Source organism: Anomaloglossus baeobatrachus, chromosome 3 (genome assembly GCF_048569485.1).
Source record: "Anomaloglossus baeobatrachus isolate aAnoBae1 chromosome 3, aAnoBae1.hap1, whole genome shotgun sequence".
NCBI classification, from domain to species: domain Eukaryota; kingdom Metazoa; phylum Chordata; class Amphibia; order Anura; family Aromobatidae; genus Anomaloglossus; species Anomaloglossus baeobatrachus.
The window spans coordinates 101,694,810-101,720,560 of NC_134355.1; the positions used below are offsets into that span (position 1 = coordinate 101,694,810).

At 48.7% G+C, this 25,751-nt stretch overlaps 1 protein-coding gene across 3 annotated transcripts in view; it reads left to right on the forward strand.

Annotated features, from left to right (window-relative positions):
* The window catches only part of USP34 (ubiquitin specific peptidase 34), a 386,361-nt gene that overhangs the window by 216,597 nt on the left and 144,013 nt on the right, over window positions 1-25,751 (forward strand). For all 3 annotated transcript variants that reach the window (XM_075339351.1, XM_075339349.1, XM_075339350.1), the window contains 9 exons: window positions 1,896-2,016; window positions 2,113-2,296; window positions 3,836-3,999; window positions 11,618-11,683; window positions 12,693-12,839; window positions 14,086-14,142; window positions 15,739-15,816; window positions 16,330-16,424; window positions 17,087-17,259. In XM_075339351.1, coding sequence (XP_075195466.1) covers window positions 1,896-2,016; window positions 2,113-2,296; window positions 3,836-3,999; window positions 11,618-11,683; window positions 12,693-12,839; window positions 14,086-14,142; window positions 15,739-15,816; window positions 16,330-16,424; window positions 17,087-17,259 — 1,085 coding nt within the window. The remainder of the gene's footprint in view (window positions 1-1,895; window positions 2,017-2,112; window positions 2,297-3,835; window positions 4,000-11,617; window positions 11,684-12,692; window positions 12,840-14,085; window positions 14,143-15,738; window positions 15,817-16,329; window positions 16,425-17,086; window positions 17,260-25,751) is intronic.

Here is a 25,751-nt window from a genome sequence, read left to right on the forward strand (position 1 = left end):
CCGGAGAACTTTACTGTGGAGCGGTGAAGGCAGAGCGCGCGCTTACCAGCATTCAGCTGTGGCAGGTACGGGCTCCAGTGTGGAGTACAGGGGGGGTTTCCTCCACTGAAATCCCCCCTGTCACGCAAGTATCTGATCACACTGTCCACCCGCCCACTCTGCTCAGCTGTCAGGAGAACGGGCGGTGTCGGCAGTGTGATCATATACTCCCACCAGCAGCACAGCTGCATGGGACCAATCTGCTCCACTCTGTCACCTGCACTACAAGTTCCAGAGTGGAGACAGTGACATGCTCTGCTCTGACACATAGTTTGCTGCATGTCACTAATTGTCTCCACTATGGGACTTGTAGTGCAGGTGACCGGATAATACATGTCACTGTCTCCACTCTGTGATTTCTGCTGCATACTACCAACTGTATACACTCTCACCTGCACAACAAGTCCCACAGTGGAGACAGTGACATGCAGCACACTATGTGTCAGAGCAGAGCATGTCACTGTCTCCACTATGGGACTTGTAGTGCAGGTGAGAGTGTATACAGTTGGTACTATGCAGCAGAAATCACAGAGAGGGGCAGTTAGTGACATGTATCATCCGGTCACCTGCACTACAAGTCCCATAGTGGAGACAGATAGTGACATGCAGCACAGAAAGACCAAAGGATAAAAGCTCTATTACCATGATTAGGCAGTGCACACAGGAAGGAGGGGAGGGAACTGTTGTGGTGGAGATCTGAGGGGAGGGAACAGTCAGAATGGGTTGGGAGATAGATTGCTAGTTACTGCAAAGGATTATGGAAGTTGTAGTAACTGAACACAGGAAGTTAAGAGAGAGATTAACTCCATCAGAGCTGGAGCCAGAAATGAAGATGTTATGCTAGACCATGATAAAAGATAATATTGGTAAAATAACGTGATAGATGTGTTTAGAGGCACATAATAGCAAGATTTATCAAAAAAAAAAAAAAAAAACAGTTTTGGTAACTGGACAACTTCTTTAATCATCTAAGGCTAGGTTCACATTTCCGTTGTTTTGCATCAGTCACATGCGTTGCTTGACGCATGTGACTGATGCGTTGTACAATGGATGACAAAGAACAGAATTCATTGTCGGACTCCGTTGTGTGCGGGGGCAGAGCGTGAGGGGGGGCGGAGCCGAGCGGGGCCGTGGCGCTGAGGACGTCAGTGCCGCGGGGACTGCAGGGCTGGGGACAGGTGAGTGTGTGTGTACACATGCGGAGTGCGGGAGGGGGCGGAGCCGAACGGGGAAGTGTCGGCCTCCCTGCACACGTATCCAGGGTAAATATTGGGTAACTAACCAAAGCGCATTGCTTAGTAACCCGATGTGTTTCCTGGTTACGTGTGCTGGGAGTCAGAGAGAGCATGCGCAGCAAAATCCTACGGATTGCGCTGTTCAATAAATGTTACAGGCTGCGTTCCTTCCGCCCCGCGGTCAGTCGTTCCACGACTGATCAGTCGGGTGGAGGGTGCAACGCAGCAGCATCAGTCACAATCCGCCGCTCATACAAGTCTAGGGGAACGGAATCCGCTAAACGGATTCCGTTGTTTACCAGAGCAGCGGATTGTGACTGATTAGAATTTAACGGAAGTGTGAACCTAGCCTAAGTTCTCTGCTTGCAGTCGTTAAATGGCGGCGTGCGTCCAAAAGGTTTCCATTCAGTGACTACAAGCAGAGTCTTGCAAAACTGCGAGAATTTAATACACTAAGTGTATTACTTCATATTTCTCTCTTGCCTTATTTGGGGATACACCCATGGTCCTGTGTCCCCCAATGAAGGCTCAGAGAAAGTTTTTTTGGTGATTACACAAAAATCTTCCTTTCTCACCTGTCATGGATATTAAACAGGCATTCTTTTATTATTTTTCTAATAGCAGAGAAATCCTGGATTACCAGGATGGCAATATAGAAGACGATGGTATGACGGGGCTCCTGAGGTTGGCCACCAGCGTCATCAAACATAAACCACCTTTCAAATTTTCCAGGGAAGGCCAGGTGGGGATCACTATTACTGCCATTATACATACGAATGTCCAACCTTGTCCAAGAAGCTACAGTTTTGGTTTCTTTTGTATTTTTTTTTTATTTCAGGAGTTCCTTAGAGATGTTTTTAACCTCCTCTTCATGTTACCAAGTTTAAAGGACAGGTTGCAACCCAAATGCAAATCTCATTCCTCCCGGGCGGCTGCTTATGACCTCTTGGTGGAAATGGTGAAAGGCTCGGTGGAGAACTACAGGCTGTTACACAATTGGGTTATGGCGCAGCACATGCAGTGTGAGTGCCACAGTATTTCTTACTTTTTCTCTATCCTTTTTTAGCTCTGTCACCACTTCATGACCCAGAGTTCTCTCTTATATCTGTGTTAGGCTGCGTGCCCATGATCAGTGTTTGCAGCGTTTTGGTTGCAGTGTGACTTTGTCGCGTACAAAATGCTGCGTTGTACAGTACAAGCACAGTGGAAGGATTTCTACTGTGTGTGTGCGGTCCACAGCGAAAACTGACCTGCGGTGCAACTTTCCAAGCCGCAAGCATGTAAGGTCTTTGCTGCAGAGTCGCAAGCGTTCTCCATAGGGAGAAGACAAGCGAGAGAACGCAGCGTCCCGAACCCTGATAGTGGGCATGGGTAGCTGTGGTCTCCTGCGTTCCCCAGCGGAGGAGACTTGTGGCCCCATAGGTCAGGACCCACCGCTTCCAGGACACAGCGGGTCTTGATCGTGGACACTTACCCTTACTGTATTGTATGAATAGTCAGGAGCAATAAGTGTAAGTGTAGCCAGACACCAGCGTACTCCATACATAGACACACTAATGTACATCACCATCAGAGGACAGACGACTGTTGGATTCCTTTCAAAGTAGAATTTTTTTGCATGTATGACTTTAATGGTTAATGGGGGTTATCGACATTTACATGCAGATAGTGACCACAACATACATAACAAAGAAACCTCTGCATTCACATTAAGCTGATGACACCCCCCCACCCATGGTCAATTATTTGTGGAAGAACCTGCCTACAATTTTGTTTAAAAAAACAAAAAAAAACAAATTCCTCTGCAATCCCGAACCTAGAGCAACATCCACCCTGCTGCTGAAAAGTGACTACAGATATGGCATTTACAGTCATCTCAACTGGTGCCCACTGTTGGCTTCCGCTGGTTCCTTCGCTTAGACTTGTGGTCCTCCTACAGTGGTAAGTCTGAAGTTTGCCCTCACAGGAAAGGTAGGGGTATCGGCCAAACTTACCAGTGCGCTGCCGTTGCCGCAGTCGTCTTAGAGGCAGCAGGACTGCAATGTTTCTCTGTTTCGGGGTCCGCAGTGGACTGTACAGTTGCAATGAAAGTTATTCAACCACAATTGCAAATTAGGTTTATTATCACAATGCCTTTTATTCTTATGACTGTTGCAAACATGATGCGTAACCAGACAGCCACTTCTTTCTGAGGGATAGTCCCTTTCCTCATGTGTAATGGCCTATAATCACTAATATTCCTGTGTTGCGTGGTGCAACTGCCTTCTTAAAATGTAATAAACATTTTCTATGGGGTTCAGGTCAGGTGACCGGGACAGCCGCTCCAGTGTCTTCAGTAGTCTTTATGGTCTCCATGGTCAGGTCTTTTCAAAGAGATTATGAATGAGGGTCTGCTACTTAATAACCTAAAATTCCCATATAGGATATTTTGCCCTTTAGTGATTTATGTTTTAATTTGCTCGGAATTATTTACTTTCTGTTCATGAAATATGATGTTTATTATTGCTATCATGTATTTGTTCCTTTTTCCAAATGTCGCACTATCTATTTTTTGGTCACAGCCTCCCATGCACCTTACAAATGGGACTACTGGCCCCATGATGATGTCCGGGCTGAGTGCAGGTTTGTTGGACTCACAAATCTCGGAGCCACCTGTTATTTGGCATCTACCATTCAGCAACTGTACATGATACCTGAGGCCAGGCAAGCCATCTTTACTGCTAAGGTATTTTATGGTATACCCATTTTCTCATTTGCTTCATTGGGGGGGGTGGTGGAGGGGCACACCGGAAACCATGTGTGTAGCCAAAATAGCGGGAGTGTGCTCCATACAGCTGTCCTTAATGAAATGGGGATTCACGTAGCTAAGCATAGAAATGAAGGGTTACATTAGAAATATAGCTGTCCTCACTGTTAACTGCATTTTCTGCTTAATGCTGAAATAGCCATGTACAAACCCTGCAGAGAGCACAAGGATTATTCTCGTGGTGATCTGCTCCGTTTTCAGCTGTTGGCTAACTGAAGTCCCTTCCCTGTAGCCAAAAGGGTGAGACTTTGCAGCCTTCTACTGCAGACAGGGCACAGTGTGGCGGTTTCTGCTGCAGACAGTTGTCTTACAGCCACACACACGGCAGTGAGGAGGGAGGTATGGCTGTGAGATGCAGATTTCACACAAATGATTCTTTATATGCTTTTCAGTTATAATTGCAGCATAAAATTGGAGAAATGAAAATTCAAGTTTGTCCATAAAATGAGTAATCGCTCACTGATCACTGGTTGTCCAACCAATGTGGCCACCACCTGTTTGAAGACTGGATTCTGCAGAGTCCCATTTAATGGGAGTGGAGTTTGAGTATGCTCCCCTCAGCTCTCTTCAGAGTACATGGAACTGCCAGAGATGCTCATGCTCGACCTCTGCTCCAATGAGTCTCTGCAGCTCATTCTCCGGATCTGTGGGAGTGCCATGTGATTGTTAAAGGGGCGGTCCGAAGCCCACAGTAAATTTCCTTCCAGATCCCTATCTTTTTTTGTGCCATAATTAAACGATTTTCAGATATACTTGAATTAAAATGACCTAACTGTTTTTGAACTACTCCCTCTAACTGCTTTTCTATTCTATATTTTATTTCAACTTTCTTTTTGATGACATATTGTTTGAGAATCTCAGTGCATACTGGAATACGCAACCAAAGCGTCATCGGGGTGCAGAGCCACTGTCACCAGCATAGCGTCTGCCCCCTCTGAAATAAAGCGTCTTCAGTGACACTCATTCCAGAGCCTGCGCTAGTCCCTGCACAATGTGCACAATGACATCTCGCACTCTTTTCTGTTGTCAGCTTAGATCAACAGTAACGAACGGGCAACAGAGCACTGGTCTCTGCATGCCGGATAGTGTGACAAGCCCTCTGTTGCCAGCTTGTTACTGCTGATTTGAGCAGGCAAGGTAGAGCGTGCGGTCATTGTGCACAGTGAACAGCGCGCCGCAGGGATTAGCCCAGTCACCTAAATGAACGTCACTAATATCGCTGTGTTTAATGGAGGGACAGAGGCTGGATTAGTGACCGCGGCTCTGCCCCCTGATGACGCTTTGTTTGATTACCGCAGCATGCACTGGGCTCTCCAAATGAAGTGTCACCAAAAAGGTAGTGGGGGAAGGATGAGGGGGAGTACAAAAGCAGTGGAGCTAAGGGAACATTTAATTCTAGTATATTAGAAAATACTTTAGGTTCTTACACTAAACAGATGGGGATTTAAGAGGAAAATGACATTGAACTTTGGACCACCCCTTTAAGTTATCCTTATTTTTTTGGTGTATGGTTTAGTGGTTTAGAAATATTTTACTATGTGATGCCAATTAATCAAAGGTGAAATGGAAGGTGAAACAATTTATTATTTTCTTTATCGTTCCTTTGGGAGACCCAGACCATGGGTGTTTAGCTTCTGCCTCCGGAGGACACACAAAGTACTACACTTAAAAGTGTAGCTCCTCCCTCCGAGCCTATACACCACCTGGTAGCCAGTCCTAGCCAGTTTATCGCTTTGTTTATCGCTTTCAGGAGGCATACATCCACACATGCATTCTCATCTGATTTGTTTGACTTTTGGAAAGCGTTTGAAGAAAAGCGTGTCCATGTCTGGACTCCCGGCATGTCCCTTCTCACCCCACTGTGTCGGCGGTGTTGTTAAGGTTGATTTACAAGGCTGAAGCCTTACATGCCGCGCTCCTTCACCATCCCTTCTGGGCTCTGGCTTGAAGTGGGAGCCAGCACGGTCTCCATGCCTGGCAGGAGTCCGGTCTCCATCCACAGCCCCTTGAGGATTCTGTTGGACCGGAGCACTCATCCCCAGGGACATGGCCCTGCGTCTCAGCAGCTAAGTACCTGAGACGTTTATGTTGGGGGTCCCGGTTCTTTATTGTAGGGGGAGAGTATGCTGTATGTGATTGTTTTTAACTTTTCCGGCGGGTTCTCCAGCTTATGCCCGAGAACCGCGCCGATGGTGCCTGCTTGTCGGCCTCGCCGCTTAAATTTAGGCCCCGGCTAGGCCGGAGGCCTAGTTTCGTTTTCCTGCCCTCGCATGTCACTCATGCAGAGGGACAGGTTCGGCTCCTCCCGGCGGCCGTTCTACACAGGGGAGGGACACTCCCCACTGCTGGGGCGTCCCTCCTTCCCTGCAGGTCTCTATAGCCCTCCAGTTCCCGCTCTTTTATAGGAACGCCCCTAGTCCCGCCCCCTCTCTTTGCTCCGGCAGCTACTTCTAAGGCAGAGTTCACTCTGCTTTGGGACATCCTGCATTCTGCATCTCTGCTGAGGTGCTGCGCACTGGGGGACCGGGCTTCGGAATCTGGAGGGCACACAACACCGCGCTCAGCGGTCTGGTAAGCCACAGCCGGTCTCTGGTTGTGGACCTCTGTATATTCTCCCTGGGGTTCATTCTCTGCAAAGCCCCCACTCCAGCAGCATGTCTCACACAAGAAGCAAGGCTCCAAAGCTTTTTTCTGCATGCACTGCATGTAAGCTCCTGCTGCCTGAGCCGAGCATTTATCCACACTGTGATGGTTGCTCTAACTTGCCGGTGCCACAGCCTGGAGTCTCACCCCCAGTGGTCTCTCAGGCTGCTGCTGCACCTGTGACTGAACCCCCGGCCTGGGTAGAGTCCTTTTCTAGGTCCATATCCCAGTCATTTGCTGAGTCCATAGGACTTTTGTCCAGGACTTTGATGAATATGCATCAGCCCCCCTCACAGGGTGCCTCTAATACCCTTGACAGAGAACTCACTCTCAGTCCTCACGGAGGATTCATCATCTGATCCCAGACCCCGTCCTTCTAAGAGAAGGCGCAGGGTTTCCTCCCCCTCCCCATCCCACGGCTCTGTCTCAAGAGCTGACTCTCAAGATGAGGAGGATGCCCTCACTGGGGGCTCGGAGGCTATGCAAACCCATCGATTTCTCTGAGGGTGACTCAGACCTTAGTGATTTGATTGCTTCTATTAATTCTGTGCTGGATCTCAATCCGCCAGTGTCAGAGGAGCAACTCTCTTTGGCAGAAAAACATCAGTTTACCTCGCCTAAGAGAGTGAAGAGTGTGTTCTTTAACCACTCCAGTTTTCAGACCGCTGTGACCAAACCCAGGGCCTGCCCTGACAAACGCTTTCCAAAGCGTGTTTCTGATGACCGGTTTCCATTTCCACCTGAGGTGGTCAAGGAGTCGTCTCACTCCCCAAAGGTAGACCCTCCGGTGTCTAGGCTCTCAGCCCGGACCGTTGTGTCGGTGGCTGACGGCACCTCACTTAAGGATTCCACTGACCGTCAGATTGACCTTCTGGCCAAATCTGTGTATGAAGCTGCGGGGGCCGCGTTTTCCCCAACTTTTGCAGCAGTGTGGGCTCTCAAAGCCATCTCTGCTTCTCTAGAGGAGCTGCATTCCCTCACCAAGGAATCTATGCCTGAGATGGTTACCTTAACTGCTCAGGCTTCAGCTTTTTCATCTCATGCCATGTCTGCCATGCTAGAGGCTGCTCACCGCACTGCGGTGGCTTCAGCTAATTCTCTTGTTATCCGCAGGATTTTGTGGCTTCGAGAGTGGAAGGCAGATGCTTCTTCCAAGAAGTTCCTTGCTGGGCTCCCTTTTGCTGGTTCACGGCTGTTTGGTGAACAGCTGGATGAAATCCTTAAAGAAGCTACTGGCGGGAAGAGTACTTCCATGCCACAAACCAAGACCAGGAAACCCGCCCAGGGTAGGAATCAATCGAGGTTTCGTTCCTTTCGTTCCTCCAACTGGTCATCCTCCTAAGCCTTCCGCCTCGTCCGCTAACTCAGCCAAGGATCAGAAATCCAACTGGCGCCCAAAAGCGCGTCCGCAGAAGACCGCAGGAGGTTCTGCCACTAAGGCAGCTTCCTCATGACTCTCGGCCCGCTCCAACCACGTCCTTAGTCGGTGGCAGGCTCTCCCACTTTGGCGACGCTTGGTTAAAGCAAGTCTCCGATCAGTGGGTGAGAGACATCATATCTCACGGCTACAGGATAGAATTCTCTTCCAGCCCGCCAAACAGATTTTTTCTCTCAACTCCCCCCTGCTCCAAGGCCGCCGCCTTCTCGCAGGCCGTGGCGTCCTTGCAGGCAAACGGAGTGATTGTCCCAGTTCCCGCTCAGGAACGGTTCAGAGGTTTTTACTCAAACCTCTTCCTAGTTCCAAAAAAGGACGGTATCTTCCGGCCCATCCTGGATCTCAAGCTTCTCAACAAGCATGTCCGGGTGCGGCATTTTCGCATGGAGTCTCTGCGATCAGTCATTGCCTCTATGACCCAAGGGGAGTTCCTGGCGTCCATCGACATCAGAGATGCCTATCTACATGTGCCAATCGCAGTGTCACATCAGCGTTGGTTACGTTTTGCAATAGGAGAGGATCATTTCCAATTCGTGGCTCTCCCCTTCGGGTTAGCCACGGCCCCTCGGGTATTCACCAAGGTCATGGCGGCAGTGATTGCGGTCCTGCACCTCCAGGGGTTGGCAGTGCTCCCTTACCTGGACGACCTTCTGGTCAAGGGTCCATCCAGCGCAGACTGTCAGCGGAGTGTCTCGCTCACTCTCGCCACCCTAGCCCAATTCGGGTGGATTGTCAATCTTCCCAAATCCACTCTGACTCCGACCCAGAGTCTCACGTACCTAGGGATGCAGTTCGAGACTTTGCCGGCACTTGTGAAGTTGCCCTTAATCAAACAGCAGTCTCTCCGGCTAGCGGTGCGCTCTTTCCTGAGGCCCCGCCGTTATTCCCTCAGGCGCCTGATGCAGGTGCTGGGTCAAATGGTGGCTTCCATGGAGGCGGTTCCCTTTGCCCAGTTCCATCTGCGTCCTCTGCAGCTGGACATCCTCCGCTGTTGGGACAAGCGGCCTTCCTCCTTACAGAGGTTAGTGGCTCTGTCGCCACGGACCAGGAGCTCTCTTCAGTGGTGGCTTCGACCCCTCTCCCTGTCCCAAGGGCGCTCCTTCCTGGCTCCGTCCTGGGTGATTCTCACCACGGATGCCAGCCTATCCGGCTGGGGAGCGGTGCATCTCCACCACAGAGCTCAGGGCACTTGGACTCCGTCCGAGTCAGCCCTTTCAATCAATGTGCTGGAAACCAGAGCTGTGCTTCTAGCTCTCCTAGCCTTTCACCACCTGTTGGCGGGCAGGCACATTCTAGTCCAGTCAGACAACGCGACAGCGGTTGCCTACATCAATCACCAAGGCGGGACACGCAGCCGCCTGGCAATGTTGGAGGTCCAACGCATTCTTCAATGGGCGGAGGACTCCAAGCCCACCATATCCGCAGTCCACATCCCTGGCGTAGAAAACTGGGATGCAGATCATCTCAGCCGTCAATCCGTGGACGGTGGCGAGTGGTCCCTGCACCCGGCAGTGTTTCAGTCAATCTGCCGCAAGTGGGGCACTCCGGACGTGGACCTAATGGCATCCCGTCACAACAACAAGGTTCCGGTTTACGTGGCTCGCTCCCACGATCCTCAGGCCTTCGCCGCGGACGCTCTGGTTCAAGACTGGTCCCAGTTTCGTCTGTCCTACGTGTTTCCCCCTCTAGCTCTCTTGCCCAGAGTCCTGCGCAAGTTCAGAATGGAGGGCCGTCGAGTCATCCTCATTTCACCGGACTGGCCCATGCGAGCTTGGTATCCGGACCTGCTCCAACTGTCCGTGGAGATGCCGTGGCATCTTCCGGACCGTCCAGACCTACTCTCGCAAGGTCCGTTTTTCCGCCCGAATTCTGCGGCACTCAAATTGACGGCGTGGCTCTTGAGTCCTGGATTTTGACGGCTTCTGGTATTCCTCCTGAAGTCATCTCCACTATGACTCGGGCCCGTAAGTCTTCCTCCGTCAACATCTATCACAGGACTTGGAAAATTTTCCTGTCCTGGTGTCGCTCTTCCGGCCATTCTCCTTGGCCATTCTCGTTGCCGACCCTTCTGTCTTTTTTACAGTCCGGTCTGCAGCTAGGACTGTCCCTCAACTCTCTCAAGGGACAAGTCTCAGCTCTCAGTGCTGTTCCAGTGGCGTCTCACCTGGCTGGCTCAGATCCGCACCTTCATGCAAGGTGCGTCTCACATCATTCCGCCTTATCGGCGGCCCTTGGATGCCTGGGACCTTAACTTGGTCCTCACGGTATTGCAGAAACCCCCCTTTGAGCCTCTTAGGGAGGTTTCTTTGTATCGTCTTTCTCAAAAGGTGGCCTTTCTAGTTGCCATAACTTCTCTCAGGAGAGTCTCTGATTTGGCTGCGCTCTCCTCGGAGTCACCTTTTTTGGTTTTTCACCAAGACAAGGTAGTTCTCCGTCCGACCCCGGACTTTCTTCCTAAGGTGGTCTCTCCCTTCCACCTTAACCAGGATATTTCCTTGCCTTCCTTCTGTCCGGCCCCTGTTCATCGCTTAGAGAAAGCGCTGCATACTCTGGATCTGGTGCGTGCTCTCCGGATTTATGTGGCTCGCACCGCTGCGCTTAGGCGGTGCACCTCTCTTTTGTGCTAACCAGAGGGCGGCGCAAGGGTCTCTCTGCTTCTAAGCCGACCTTGGCCCGTTGGATTAGATCGACCATTTCGGACTCCTACCAGAGTACTCAGGTGCCTCCCCCGCCGGGGATCAAAGCACACTCGACCAGAGCTGTCGGTGCCTCTTGGGCTTTTAGGTACCAGGCTACGGCTCAACAAGTCTGTCAGGCTGCCACTTGGACTAGCCTGCATACCTTTTCGAAGCACTACCAAGTGCATGCTCATGCTTCGGCAGATGCGAGCTTGGGCAGACGCATCCTTCAGGCGCCTGTCGCCCACTTGTGAAGTTAGGCTCCGCCTACTTCTTAGTTTTTTCTGTTTATTCCCACCCAGGGACAGCTTTGAGACGTCCCATGGTCTGGGTCTCCCAAAGGAACGATAAAGAAAAAGAGAATTTTGTTACTTACCGTAAATTCTTTTTCTTATAGTTCCGTATTGGGAGACCCAGCTCCCTCCCTGTTGCCTGTTGGCAATTTTCTTGTTCCGTGTGTTATCACCGGCTGTTGTCGTGGACAGAGGCTCCGGTTGTTCCGGTTCTTACTCGGTTTTACTTGTGGGTGGCTATTCTCCTTCAGCTTTTGCACTAAACTGGCTAGGACTGGCTACCAGGGGGTGTATAGGCTCAGAGGGAGGAGCTACACTTTTAAGTGTAGTACTTTGTGTGTCCTCCGGAGGCAGAAGCTAAATACCCATGGTCTGGGTCTCCCAATACGGAACTATAAGAAAAAGAATTTACGGTAAGTAACAAAATTCTCTTTTTTTGTAACTATACATCATTAAATAGTTTTGGTTTTTTTCCTTCTCTTTTATAGTATTCAGATGATATTAAACATAAGACTACCTTACTGGAATTACAGAAAATGTTTACATATTTAATGGTAAGTGGAGTTAGTTTAGCAATTTTTTGACTAGTAAAAAATTCTTGATTCTGTACATGTGGTTCCTGAAACCTGAAGTTATGGCCTAAAAAAAGTCCAATGTCCAGTGTGACCATTGCAAATGGATTGAGATGTTTAAAAAAACAAAAAAAAACCCCACTTTGCTTTAATTTAAGAAAATAAAAGCTTAACAAAAATAATTCTGATTTAAACTATAATTTTCTGATATCAGCCTTTTTAATAAAGTTCTACCGCCATTAGGTGGCGCTTACTTACTGAACTGTTGGACTTGATGCATAAAATGAATTGTACATATGAGTCCTTTATCTTCTAGTTATTAAGGATGGCCACAGAATACCTTTTTAAATACATAAAGGCCAATAACTGAAAATATATATCCAACAAAAAACAAAGTTTACGGCCAAAGCATAACAATTTTATTGATCAATCACATAAAATACATAATATTGCAGGGTACCAACAGGTATAGAGGGGGAGGGACAGAGGAATGTTAAGTCAATATGGGATAGAAAAAGTCTAATTAATACATCCAAAGTATATAATATATTATAAATATAAAGTGCATAGTGCTCATAAATATACTGGATGAATATAAAGGACAATTTCTTCCCAATTGAAAACCAAGAATATAAGGTGCAAGTGCAGTCACCAGCAGGGGGAGCACAAAATTTGCTCAAAGTGTAATACAAATGTGATTAAGAATGGAGCATGATTTATAAGAGGTATATATAGATACTATAATGTGCACACGCTGCAAAGAACAGGCTGATAGCTGCTGAGGAAAACAAGCAAGGAGGATTTCAATTCCCGGTACAATAGAATAAAGTAAAGGCTTATAAATAGCACTTCATACCTCTGTCCCGTACCCACGCTTCCAACGTACGTTTCGTCACAACTTCTTCAGGGAGCATGACCATCGCCATCTTTTGATTGTCTAAGATGTCGTACACCTGAGGCTTAATTTTAATAATGGATGCATTTATTATAGGAGAGTGAATGTAAAGCTTATAACCCCAGGCCTTTCTGTAAGACTTATACCATGGACAAGCAGCCACTTAACACCGGAGAACAGAAAGACATGACCGAGTTCTTCACTGACCTCATAACAAAGATTGAAGAAATGTCTCCTGAGTTGGTGAGTTTTACTTTAAACATTATCTCTATAACCGTAATTTTGGGCGTATAAGATGCCTTTTTAACCCCTGAAAATCTTCTCAAAAGTTGGGGGTCATATTATACGCTGAGTGTCATCACTTTACACACAATGAAAGATATTCTCACCTCTCCTCGGTGCCCGCGTTGCCTCTAGCTGTTTCTTGCAGTCAGCAAGCACACAGACTCCTCCGTGATCGCGTCCGTGCACGGAGTGGCCGCTGCAGGATGTAGTCATGGCTTTACTACAGTTGAATGGCTTACAGCACCACAAAGCATTCAACTGCAGTAAAGCACTGACAGTAGCGGCAGCCCTGTGTATTGGATGCGCTTTACTGCAGTTGAATGCTTTGTGGCGCCGTAAAGGCATGACAACATCCTGCAGCGGCCGCTCCGTTCATGCTATCACAGAGGAGTCTGTGTGTGGACTGCAAGAAACAGCTGGCAGCACCGCGGGCACCGAGGAGAGGTGCGAATATCTTTTATTGTGTTTAAACAACTGCATGATAGGGGATAGAAGGGAACCAGCAGGAGGGCATTATTAAACAATGGGGACATTACTGCAAGGGACATTAAAAGCCCTGTCACACACAATGAGATCGCTAACGAGATCGTTGCTGCGTCACCGTTTCTGTGACGCAGCAACGATCTCACCAGCGATCTCGTCATGTGTGACACCTACCAGCGATCAGGCCCCTGCTGTGAGATCTCTAGTCATTAACGAATGGTCCGGACCATGTTCTTCAAAGGCGATGTCCTGCTGGGCAGGACGCATCGCTGTGTTTGACGCCTACCAACAACCTCCTATACAGGTTGCTCATCATTACTGCGTCATTGGTAAGGTCTGACTGTGTGACATCTCACCAGCGACTTACCAGCGATCCTTATCGGGCGCATCGTTTTCGGGATCACTGGTAAGTTGTTAATAAGTCGTTAAATGTGACGGGGGCTTAATGACAGGGCACCTTACTATACAATGGGGAGATTACAGCAGGCAGGCATTATAAAACAATGTGCTCATTACTGTACGGGACATTACAGCAGGGGACATCGCTAAACAATGGGGACAGTACTCGGTCCGCTTACACTCCAGTATATACAATATATCCCAAACTCTATATTTTAACTGGAAAAGTTGGGGGTCGTCTTATACACCGGAAAATACGATCTATAAAATCGAAGAGTTTTTGTTAACTTTTTCCTCTTTGTTTTTCCCACACAATCAACAGAAAAACACTGTCAAAAGTTTATTCGGAGGAGTAATTACGAATAACGTTGTGTCTTTGGTAAGTCCTCTTCTTCTTTGTTTGATATGTAAAATTTTCCTCTCGCTTCCTAAAGCTCAATATGGCCAAAACTGAACTGATCATCTTTCCTCCATCTCCCCTGCACTCTCCACCTGATCTATCCATTACAATTAATAACATCACGCTCTCCCCAGCACCCAAAGTTCGGTGCCTCGGAGTGACCTTTGACTCTGCCCTGTCCTTCATACCGCACATCCAATCCCTCACCACCTCCTGCCGTTTTCAACTCAAAAATATCTCCAGAATCCGCCCTTTTCTCAATCCCCAATCTACAAAAATTCTAGTGCACGCCCTCATAATCTCCCGCATCGACTACTGCAACATCCTCCTCTGTGGTCTCCCTGCTAACACACTCGCCCCTCTCCAGTCCATCCTTAACTCTGCTGCCCGACTGATCCACCTCTCTCCTCAATACCACCCCGCTTCTCCTCTCTGCAAGTCCCTCCACTGGCTCCCAATCTTCCACCGTATCCAATTCAAATTACTAACACTGACCTACAAAGCTATCCATAATCTGTCTCCTCCATATATCTCTGAACTAATCTCTCGCTACACTCCAAAACGTAACCTCCGGTCCTCCCAAGATCTCCTTCTATCCTCCTCTCTCATTCGCTCCTCATGCAACCGACTCCAAGACTTCTCCCGAGCATCCCCAGTCTCCTGGAACTCACTGCCTCAACACGTCAGACTATCTACTACACTTGCAAACTTCAAACGGACCCTGAAAACTCATCTGTTCAGAAATGCCTATAATCTACAATGACCTCACCGCCCCACCACCGTGCGGAGCTGCCGCCCCACCACCGTGCGGAGCTGCCGCCCCACCACCGTGCGGAGCTGCCGCCCCACCACCGTGCGGAGCTGCCGCCCCACCACCGTGCGGAGCTGCCGCCCCACCACCGTGCGGAGCTGCCGCCCCACCACCGTGCGGAGCTGCCGCCCCACCACCGTGCGGAGCTGCCGCCCCACCACCGTGCGGAGCTGCCGCCCCACCACCGTGCGGAGCTGCCGCCCCACCACCGTGCGGAGCTGCCGCCCCACCTACAACCCACCTACTGTCTCCTCCCCAAAATCCTTTAGGATGTAAGCCCGCAAGGGCAGGGCCCTCTTCCCCCTGTGCTAGTCTGTCTATTGTAACGTGTACATGTATTCTGTATGTAACCCCCTCATGTACAGCACCATGGAATCAATGGTGCTCTATAAATAAACAATAATAATAATAATAATAAAATTTCTGAGAGTCTAAGGGGAAATATACACTGATGGTATGATGCTCAATGCTGCAAAAATGTTTCCAAAAAGTGGGCAGAACCACAAAGAAAAGGCTTCTTGTACTAGTGTGTGCTTTCTCACATCTGGCTCGGGGTGATTGCTGGGAGAAGCTGTTGCATGAATTGTTTGCATGTTGTCAGGAAAGCTTTGTGTATGGATTAGTATCGCTCGTGTCTGAGATCCACCAGGCAATGTAACGATGCAATATGTTAAATACAGTGAAGCACTGCAGAATTGATGTGGCTTATAGCACGTTTGCATGTGTGTTCCTCCATGTAATGCCGGTTTCACCTCCTTCTTCAGGATTGTGAACATGTCAGTCAAACAGCTGAAGAATTCTACACGGTCAGATGTCAGGTGGCGGACATGAAAAACATCTATGTGAGTAGCCGAGCGCTCCGCATACCTCATTCTTTTCTTTGTCTGCACATTGTTTTATCAGCCATGATATGTACAAGGCTAAAATACAGCTGCCGTATTCTTCATTGTAACAGAGTGGTAAGAGAGGGTAGAGCTCCGATGTCTCTCTGCGTACACAGCCCACTAGGTACACCACTGCCTTTCATTCCAATATAGGCCACTTATGGGCACCGTGTAGCTGGCATATAATGTACACAAGTATAGGCTGAAGATATTTTATTTTACAGTCATACGGCCCATATATTGAGTAACAAAACATACACAACTTTCTAAATAGGACTTTAGAGGACTTTTTCTTGTCTTGAGTTGCTTTGTTCATTGGTAAATCGCTAAAAGGGGTTTTGAACTACTTTTTCTAAGTATAACTTTTATTTAATGAATGAATATTGACACAGCTTGCTGCATTTCATTCATCCACACCGTATATTCTATGTCGCCTGTTTGTCATGACATATTATGTCGTCCTTTTCCCAGGAATCCCTGGATGAAGTTACTATCAAAGACACATTGGAAGGTGACAACATGTACACGTGTTCTCAGTGTGGAAAGAAGGTGCGAGCAGAGAAAAGGTTAGTCCTTCCTTTGTGCAGCGTATGGGACTCCAGCAAGAAGATAAAAAGTGCATTTTAGTAATGAAAGCATCCACCATGTGCTAATGTCTTGGAGCATCCAGCCACGATTGTACACATGCGTCATCAGCTTCTCTTTAAAGAGCAGTTCGGCTCCTGCTAGATAAGTGTTTAAAGAGGACCTGTCACCAGGACCCCGAATTAAAGCCATCAGTGTAAAACTCCTATAATGTTTTACATTCCAACCCTGCTTGTAGTATTTCACTAAGGTAATTTTTTAAAGGGTTAATTATAAGTGCAGCAAGGCGGGCACTGCACTTCCAGCTCTGCTATGCTGCCTCCGATTTCCCTGCCAATCTCCGGCCTCTGGTCTTTGACCGATGACTCTCCTCTTATCTCCTGCTGACGGATCCTCTCTAAATATACCTTTTGTCTATGCTTTTAATCCCGTGCACCCTGCACTCACCGCAATAGTCGACCATATCACCAGACACCTGACCGAGATCATAGCTTATGTGAACAGTCTTACCTTGTCACTTTGTTCTTGTCTATTTGGCCATTCATAGCTCCCATCATACACATTGGTTCCAAGTTTCTTATCTTCAGTTGTATCTTTTTTTTTATATTTGTATAGCTGAGTTATTGTGTGCTATTTATTTCAGAGCATGTTTTAAGAAGCTGCCTAGGATATTAAGCTTTAACACAATGCGGTACACATTTAACATGGTGACGATGATGAAAGAAAAGGTCAATACACATTTCTCTTTCCCTCTGCGACTTGATATGACGCCCTATACGGAGGATTTTTTAATGGGGAAAAATGACCGAATAGAAGGTAATTAATAGCACATTTTAGCTTGTTTATATTAAGTGATTAAAATAGAATTTTTATTCCTTTTGTGGTCCTTTGTGCATGCTCTTTATCGGTTTGTTTGATATCCAACCCAAGACAAAATATGTAAGTGCAAAAAGCAGTCCTTAAGGGAATCTGTCTCCAGGTTATTGCTCCCCCATCTGAGAGCAGCATAATGTAGAGACAGATATAGCGATATGTCACTGAGCTTGTCAAGGGAGGAATTTGCGTTGAAGACTGCTAATGGAGTCCTCATTTGGGGTATCCAGAGACGATGCCATATTAGCTGTGTATCCAAAAACATAGTGTTCCTGCTGTATGTAAAGCGCTGCGGAATATGTTAGCGCTATATAAAAACAAAGATTCGATTTTGATTTATTGGTGCCAATATATATATAATATATATATATATATATATATATATATATATATATATATATATAATTATATATATATATATATATATATATATATAATTATATATATATTGGCACCAATAAATCAAAATCGAAATCAAATCTTTATATATAAGACAAAGAACACAGACATGCTCTCTTTTCAGCCAGCATCACCAACTGAACTAGTTTAATAAGATAGATCCAATTATACCGTAAGCATGAATAACCTTGAAGCTAACAAGGAGTGCTTTCACTCCCCGATTTCTCACATCACACTCCTGCCCTCCCGTACATTCCTTCTATGTGAACATTACTGATAACACTTCTTACAGCTTCACATTCTGGCTTCATCTTTGGTTAAAGGGATACTGTTATACTCTGGGAAAAGGCACACCTGGCTTCAGGTACATTATTACTGAATCTACAGGGGTTTGTGTGCTGCAAGTTTTGGTTACGGTTTCGAGGGTACCTAGCCAAACACTGAGATTTGTGGGCGTGACACTTTCTTTGATAGTGACCAAACTGACCACAACGCCAACAATTCTGTTGCTGGCTCTGCTGGTTTTGTTGATTGGGAGCTACGTATATGGGGTTTGGGCCCTCTCGGGGCATGGGCTGTGGTGGGGGCTGCACCGGCGCGGTTGTATACACAAATTGATCTTGAGCCCATCTTTTTAATGCGGCACAATACTGTTGTCCACTTTGGAAAGTGGTGTCATCAGTGCCTGGGGGCATTGTGAGATGGGGTTCCATTAAGGGCCAAAAACTACCTCCTGCTTTTACTTTGGTGAGATTATCCAGGTCCTTCGAGCAGCTGAATATAACTGATGGACCTGTAGCATCTTCCTATAAAATCACATAGGGTTAATGTCGGGATCTGGCAGGCAGGGGATTAATGTCGCTGACTGGATTGGGTTTAAGGGGACATGTAAATGAGGGCTGTTCCTCATTAGATTCGGGGTAAGGCTCACTATGTGTCCTAAGGGAAAAAGGGGGATCCAAGGGGAGGGGATTGGTAACTGGGGAGCGTGACGGCAGACTGGCCGGTGAGGGGAGAGACGGCATTGCAGGTATGGGAGGGACCAGGGGTATGAGTGTGGAAAGAGTTAAAGGATGCTATCTAGTGACTGCAGCATCTATGAGCAGCTCTGGGACAGGGGGAATAGAATGGGGATCAGGTTGTGGGGCAGCAACAAAACAACCTGCCGGAGGACCCTCAGATCTGTCCTCAGACTCGGGTAACATATAGAAAAACACAACATCTCCTCGCTCATCCTTTTCTTTGACCTCAATATATCTTTCTGATAGCAATATCTGCGTTATGCTGTTAAACAATTCAGCATCAATCAACAAATAATACTCTGGAAATCTCCGGGGCATGTCACAGAGCTGAACTGTCTCCAGCATGTGCCCCTCCCTAAGGAATGTTTACTAAATCCACTGTGAATCCTCAGCTTTCTTAACCTTGTCTTCTCCGTTCTGAACATTTTTACTATCTTGGTGTTGTTTGGATTACACTAATATGACTATGCGGTGTAAGCGTTAAAGCCCGGCCGGAACTTAAGGCTACACCTCTATACTAGCTGGCAACTCCTCAGCTATATCTCTCTCAAACCTGGTCACAGATCTTTCTAAAAATTAGCCCACTGATCTTTCAAAAAATTGATCACAGATCTCGCTAAAAATTAGAGCACTGATCTTCCAGAGCTTGGTCAAAAACTAGCCCAAAACTTTAGTCACAGATCTTCCCAAAAAAAAAAAATGGGTCACTGATCTTCCAAAGATTGGTCAAAAATTATAGTAATAAGGGTATCCCGTGATATGGAGGAGGGGTACAAAATGTATTCCCTCCGGACTTGATCAGCTGCACCAAAATTAATGTCCTAATCCCTATCTTCAGCCACGGGAACCCCCTAATAAGGGTATCTCGTGATATGGAGGAGGGGTACAAAAGGTATTCCCTCCGGACTTGAGCAACTGTATCAAATTTAATGTCCTAATCCCTATCTTCAGTCATGGGAACCCCCCCGCGTCGTTAATTACAGACCGGGTCAGTCTAACTAGCTATATCCAGCCACCACCGTCTTTCCTGCCCTAACAACCGTCGTCTGGATCCCGTGTGACACTCGATCCACACCTCAGGGCTGGGATCGTGCTCTGAGCTCCAGCGGGCACTACCCCGGAGTCACAATCAGGTACCTTTTAACACCGATATGGACACACAGCCCATCACTCCCTCCTCTCCAAAACCAACCACAACGGTAGTGAATACACAGTATGTAACACTTACCCGTGGGGTCGGAGGTGATCAGCCTGTTTGGAGGAGAGGGAGATCTCAGTCTGCGACGTCCAAACCATCGGTATCTCCAGGTCGGTAATGCGTCCTTGAAGGAGCTCCACGCTGGTGCGCCAAACTGTCAAGGGAGGAATTTGCGTTGAAGACTGCTAATGGAGTCCTCATTTGGGATATCCAGAGACGATGCCATATTAGCTGTGTATCGGTGCCAATATAGATATATATATCAATGTATATAAGACAAAGAACACAGACATGCTCTCTTTTCAGCCAGCATCACCAACTGAACTAGTTTAATAAGATAGATCAAATTATACCGTAAGCATGAATAACCTTGAAGCTAACAAGGAGTGCTTTCACTCCCCGATTTCTCACATCACACTCCTGCCCTCCCGTACATTCCTTCTATGTGAACATTACTGATAACACTTCTTACAGCTTCGTATTCTGGCTTCATCTTTGGTTAACTCCTTCATGATTATACAACTTTAAATTATACTATAGGTCTGGGCAATGGCTACATAGACAGACAGATAATTTTGCATCTAAATCTACATTTTGATTATTTACATACACAGATATTCTTATTACGTTTAAACAAACATACTACAGCTCAGGTGACCTCCAGAAGCTGTTTGCTGTCATTTTGATAAAATTAATGTTTTCTCTGCTGCAGATCTAGCAGTTACACAGAGCTCATGAATATCCTGCCTGCACTACCTGCAACACGTCAAGTAGTCCTGTAATGATAATCTACTGCTGATTAAGGCTATGTGCCCACGTAGCGTATTTTCATGCAGTTACGCTGCGTTCTGCACTGTAGCGTAACTGCATGCATCCTGCGTCCCCAGCACAATCTATGAAGATTGTGCATTATCCATGCCCACGTGTCGTATTAGAGCGCAGCGATTCGGCTGCTGCCGATGCGCTGAATTCTAAAAAGCACCATGTCACTTCTTTCATGCGCTTTGGATGCAGGTCCCGCTCTGTCTATGGGAGAGACAGCATGCAGAGCGCATGAAATCGGCTTTTCTTCGGCGCTCCATTGGGAGACCCAGACGATTGGGTGTATAGCTACTGCCTCCGGAGGCCACACAAAGCATTACACTAAAAAGTGTAAGGCCCCTCCCCTTCTGGCTATACACCCCCAGTGGGATCACTGGCTCACCAGTTTTCTGCTTTGTGCGAAGGAGGTCAGACATCCACGCATAGCTCCACTGTTTAGTCAGCAGTAGCTGCTGACTATATCGGATGGAAGAAAAGAGGGCCCATATAGGGCCCCCAGCATGCTCCCTTCTCACCCCGCTTGTGGTTTGTAAGGTTGAGGTACCTATTGCTGGTACGGAGGCTGGAGCCCACATGCTGTTTTCCTTCCACATCCCCCTGAGGGGCTCTGAGGAAGTGGGATCTTACCGGCCCCAAAGCCCTGAGGCCGGGCTCCATCCACAGACCCATTGAACCTGCTGGATACGGAGCTGGGTACCGTTCAGGGACATGGCCCTGCACCATTCAGGTACTCTGTGTCCCCGTACACACAGGCACAGCACACTCCAGACTTGCTGGGTGTGCTAGTGCGCCGGGGACAGTAAAGGGTTACAGTCACTGCAGCCTAGCTGAGTGACTTTATGTATTGGGAATACCGCGCCGGACGCTCCGGGAGCGGCGGCGCGGCTGGGACTTGTAGTGCGCCGGGGACTTAGCGCCGACCGCGCTTTTACGGCGGCGGCGCTTATAAATCCAGTCCCCGGCTTTTGCGGCCTAGCTCCGCTTCGTTCCCGCCCCCACCCTGTCAATCAGGGTAGGGGAGAGACGCTGTACAATCAGCAGCGCCGAGGGCTGGAGCCTTATTTACATGCTCCAGCCCTCTCACTGGACACTGTGGGACGCTGGTTTCCCGCTCTGACTTGGGGCACGCCCACGGCCCGCCCCTACTCACACGAGCTGGAGAAGGACGCCGGCAGCCATTACTGCAGTCCGAGCTGAGAGAACGGACTCTGGGCAACCAGGCACAGGACTAGGGTGACCACACACCCGCTTATAGGCGGGCGGTAAGCGGCACCTGAAGTGCTGACACTAAATACCGCATTTGTCCTTTGTATTTTATGCTTACACTGCATAGGTCGCTATTTTTGGCTATATGCCCTCTTAGATGGCGACACATCAGCAGCAGGAAAGCAGGGGTGCTAAGGCACAGGCTTTCTATGCTGCTTGTATTGCACGTACTGAAGTGTTCATGTGTATTATGCTTGTATGCTATACACTCCACTGTACGGTCGCTAGTCTTGGCTATATTCCCCATAGAATGGCTAGACTACAGCAGCAGAAAAGCAAGGGTGCTGAGGCACAGGTTTTTTTCTATGCTGCTTGTACTGCAGGTGTTGCAGTGTTCATTTGTACTTATGCTTGTATGCTATACATTGCACTGTATGGTCGCTATTCTGGGCGATATTCCCCTAGATGGCTAGTCTACAGCAGCAGAAAAGCAGGGGTGCCAAGGCACAGGCTTTCTATGCTGCTTGTATTACATGTGCTGCAGTGTTCATTTGTACTTTATGCTTGTATGCTATACATTGCACTGTACGGTCGCCATTCTTGGCTCTATACTCCTAGATGGCTAGTCGGCAGCAACATATAAGCAACACAGGCTTTCGTTGCTGTTTCTACTGCAGATACTGTTCCACGGCACTGAACCCCATTGTGTGCAATGCTCCCCTGTAGCACTTGGTCAGCCGGGGTCTCTACTTGACGTGGCCAAAGGAACCACCTCTCAACCCTGTCCAAGGACAGGGACGGAGTTGCATTGGGATAGAGACTTGCAGTCCGGACAGGCCATGGGCAATCTGGATCATTGCTCCCTGGCCACCCTCATCTGGAATAAAATCGGTGCTCCGGGGGGGTCCCAGGGAGACTCTCTGTATGATGAGGCAGACGTAGCTCATCAGGACTTTGATCCTGACACCGCTCTCAATCCGGATACACCGGATGGTGATGCCATAAGGGATGATCCTATAGCGTCCATCAATGGAATGTTGGATCTTTCTCCCTCAGCTCAAACAGCAGGAGAAGTCCCATTTCAGTAGCTCAAACGTATATTGAGTATTGTTCTGGCCACGCTGACTTCAGAGAAGCAGTCCAGGAACACCACGCTTCCCAGAAAAGCGTTTTCTCCAAACGTATTAATGATACACGTTATCCCTTCCCCCCTGACGTGGTAAAGCGCTGGACCCAGGGTCCAAAGGTGGATTCTCCAATCTCCAGGCTTGCAGCTAGAGCCATAGTTGCAGTGGAGATGGGACTTCACTTCAAGATGCCATTGACAGACAGAGGGACTCTGGTTGAAATCTGTCTATGAGGCTATCGGCGGGTCGGTTGCTCCGGCATTCACAGCCGTATGGGCACCCTAAGCTTTTCAGCTGTTCTTGCGCAGCTGGTCTTGAGCACATGTACTTCTGTGCCGCAGGGGCGTCCGTAACCTCGCAATGTCTGCATTGCGACTTACCCTATTAATGCTGTCCTGGAAGGACAGTCGAGGTTTCGGTCCTTCCCAGGCTCGGGCAGGTCCCAATTGTCCTCGTCCAAAAGGGCTGAAAAGCCTCAGAGGGGCTCAGCTTCCGGCCGGGCTCAATCACGCCCAAGGAAGGCAGCCGGAGGAACCGCTACCAAGGCGGTCTCCTCATGACTCTCAGCTCTCTCATCTCTCCGCATCCGCGGTTGATGGCAGACTCGCTCGCCTTTGGCGACATTTAGCTGCCACAGGTCCCAGACCGGTGGGTGAGGGACAGTGTGCCCACGTGCACAGGACAGAGTTCTGTTCTCGTCCTCCGACTCGATTCTTCAGAACGTCCCCACCTCCCCACCGAGCCGATGCTCTTCTGCAGGCAGAAGGAGTGGTAATCCCTGTTCCTCTTCAGGAACAAGACACGGTTTTCCTCCAATCTGGTTGTGGTGCCAAAAAAGGATGGCTCTTTCCGTTCCGTTCTGGACCTAAAACTGCTCAACAAGCACGTGGAGGCCAGGCGGTTCCGGATGATACCCTCCGCTCCGTCATTGCCTCAATGTCTCAAGGAAATTTCCTAGCATCAATAGACATCAAAGATGCTTATCTCCACGTGCCGATTGCTACAGAGCACCAATGTTTCGTCTACGTTTCGTGATAGGAGACGACCATCTTCAGTTCGTAGCTCTGCCATTTGGTCTGGCGACAGCCCCACGGGTGTTCACCAAGATCATGGCGGCAGTGGTAGCAGTCTTGCGCTCACAGGGACACTCTGTGATCCCTTACTTGGACGATCTACTTGTCAAGGCAGACTCTCCAGACGTTCGGGTGGATCATCAACTTCTCAAAGTCAAACCTGTCACGACCCAATCACTAACGTATCTTGGCATGGAGTTTCATACCCTCTCAGCGATAGTGAAGCTTCCGCTGGACAAGCAGCGGTCACTACAGACAGGGGTGCAGACTCTCCTTCTAGGTCAGTCGCACTCCTTAAGACGCCTCATGCACTTCCTCGGGAAGATGGTGGCGGCAATGGAAGCGGTTCCGTTTGCGCAGTTTCATCTGCGTCCACTTCAATGGGACATTCTCCGCCAATGGGACGGGAAGTCAACATCCCTGATCAGGAAAGTATCCCTTTCACAGACGGCAAGGACTCTCTGCAATGGTGGCTTCTTCCCACCTCATTATCACAGGGAAGATCCTTCCTACCACCGTCTTGGGCGGTGGTCACGACAGACGCGAGTCTGTCAGGGTGGGGAGCAGTTTTCCTCCACCACAGGGCTCAGGGTACGTGGACTCAGCAGGAGTCCACCCTTCAGATCAATGTTCTGGTAATCAGAGCAGTGTATCTTGCCCTACTAGCCTTCCAGCAGTGGCTGGAAGGAAGGCAGATCCGAATTCAATCGGACACCTCCACAGCGGTGGCATACATCAACCACCAAGGGGGGACACGCAGTCGGCAAGCCTTCCAGGAAGTCCGGCGGATTCTGATGTGGGTGGAAGCCACGGCCTCCACCATATCCGCAGTTCACATCCCCGGCGTAGAAAACTAGGAAGCAGACTTCCTCAGTCGCCAGGGCATGGACGCAGGGGAATGGTCCCTTCACCCGGACGTGTTTCAGGAAATCTGTCACCGTTGGGGAAGGCCGGACGTCGACCTAATGGCGTCCCGGCACAACCACAAGGTCCCAACCTTCATGGCACGGTCTCGCGATCACAGAGCTCTGGCGGCAGACGCCTTAGTGCAAGATTGGTCGCAGTTCCGGCTCCCTTATGTGTTTCCACCTCTGGCACTCTTGCCCAGAGTGCTACGCAAGATCAGATCCGACTGCAGCCGCGTCATACTCGTCGCTCCAGACTGGCCAAGGAGGGCGTGGTATCCGGATCTGTGGCATCTCACGGTCGGCCAACCGTGGGCACTACCAGATCGACCAGACTTACTGTCCCAAGGGCCGTTTTTTCCATCGGAATTTCTGCGGCCCTGAACCTGACTGTGTGGCCATTGAGTCCTGGATCCTAGCGTCTTCAGGAGTATCCCAAGGGGTCGTTGCCACCATGAGACAGGCTAGGAAGCCCACGTCCGCTAACATCTACCACAGAACGTGGAGGATATTCTTATCCTGGTGCTCTGCTCAGGGAGTGTCTCCCTGGCCATTTGCATTGCCTACCTTTCTTTCTTCCTGCAATCTGGGTTAGAAAAAGGTTTGTCGCTCGGCTCCCTTAAAGGACAGGTCTCGGCGCTATCCGTCTTTTTTCAGAAGCGTCTGGCACAACTTACTAAAGT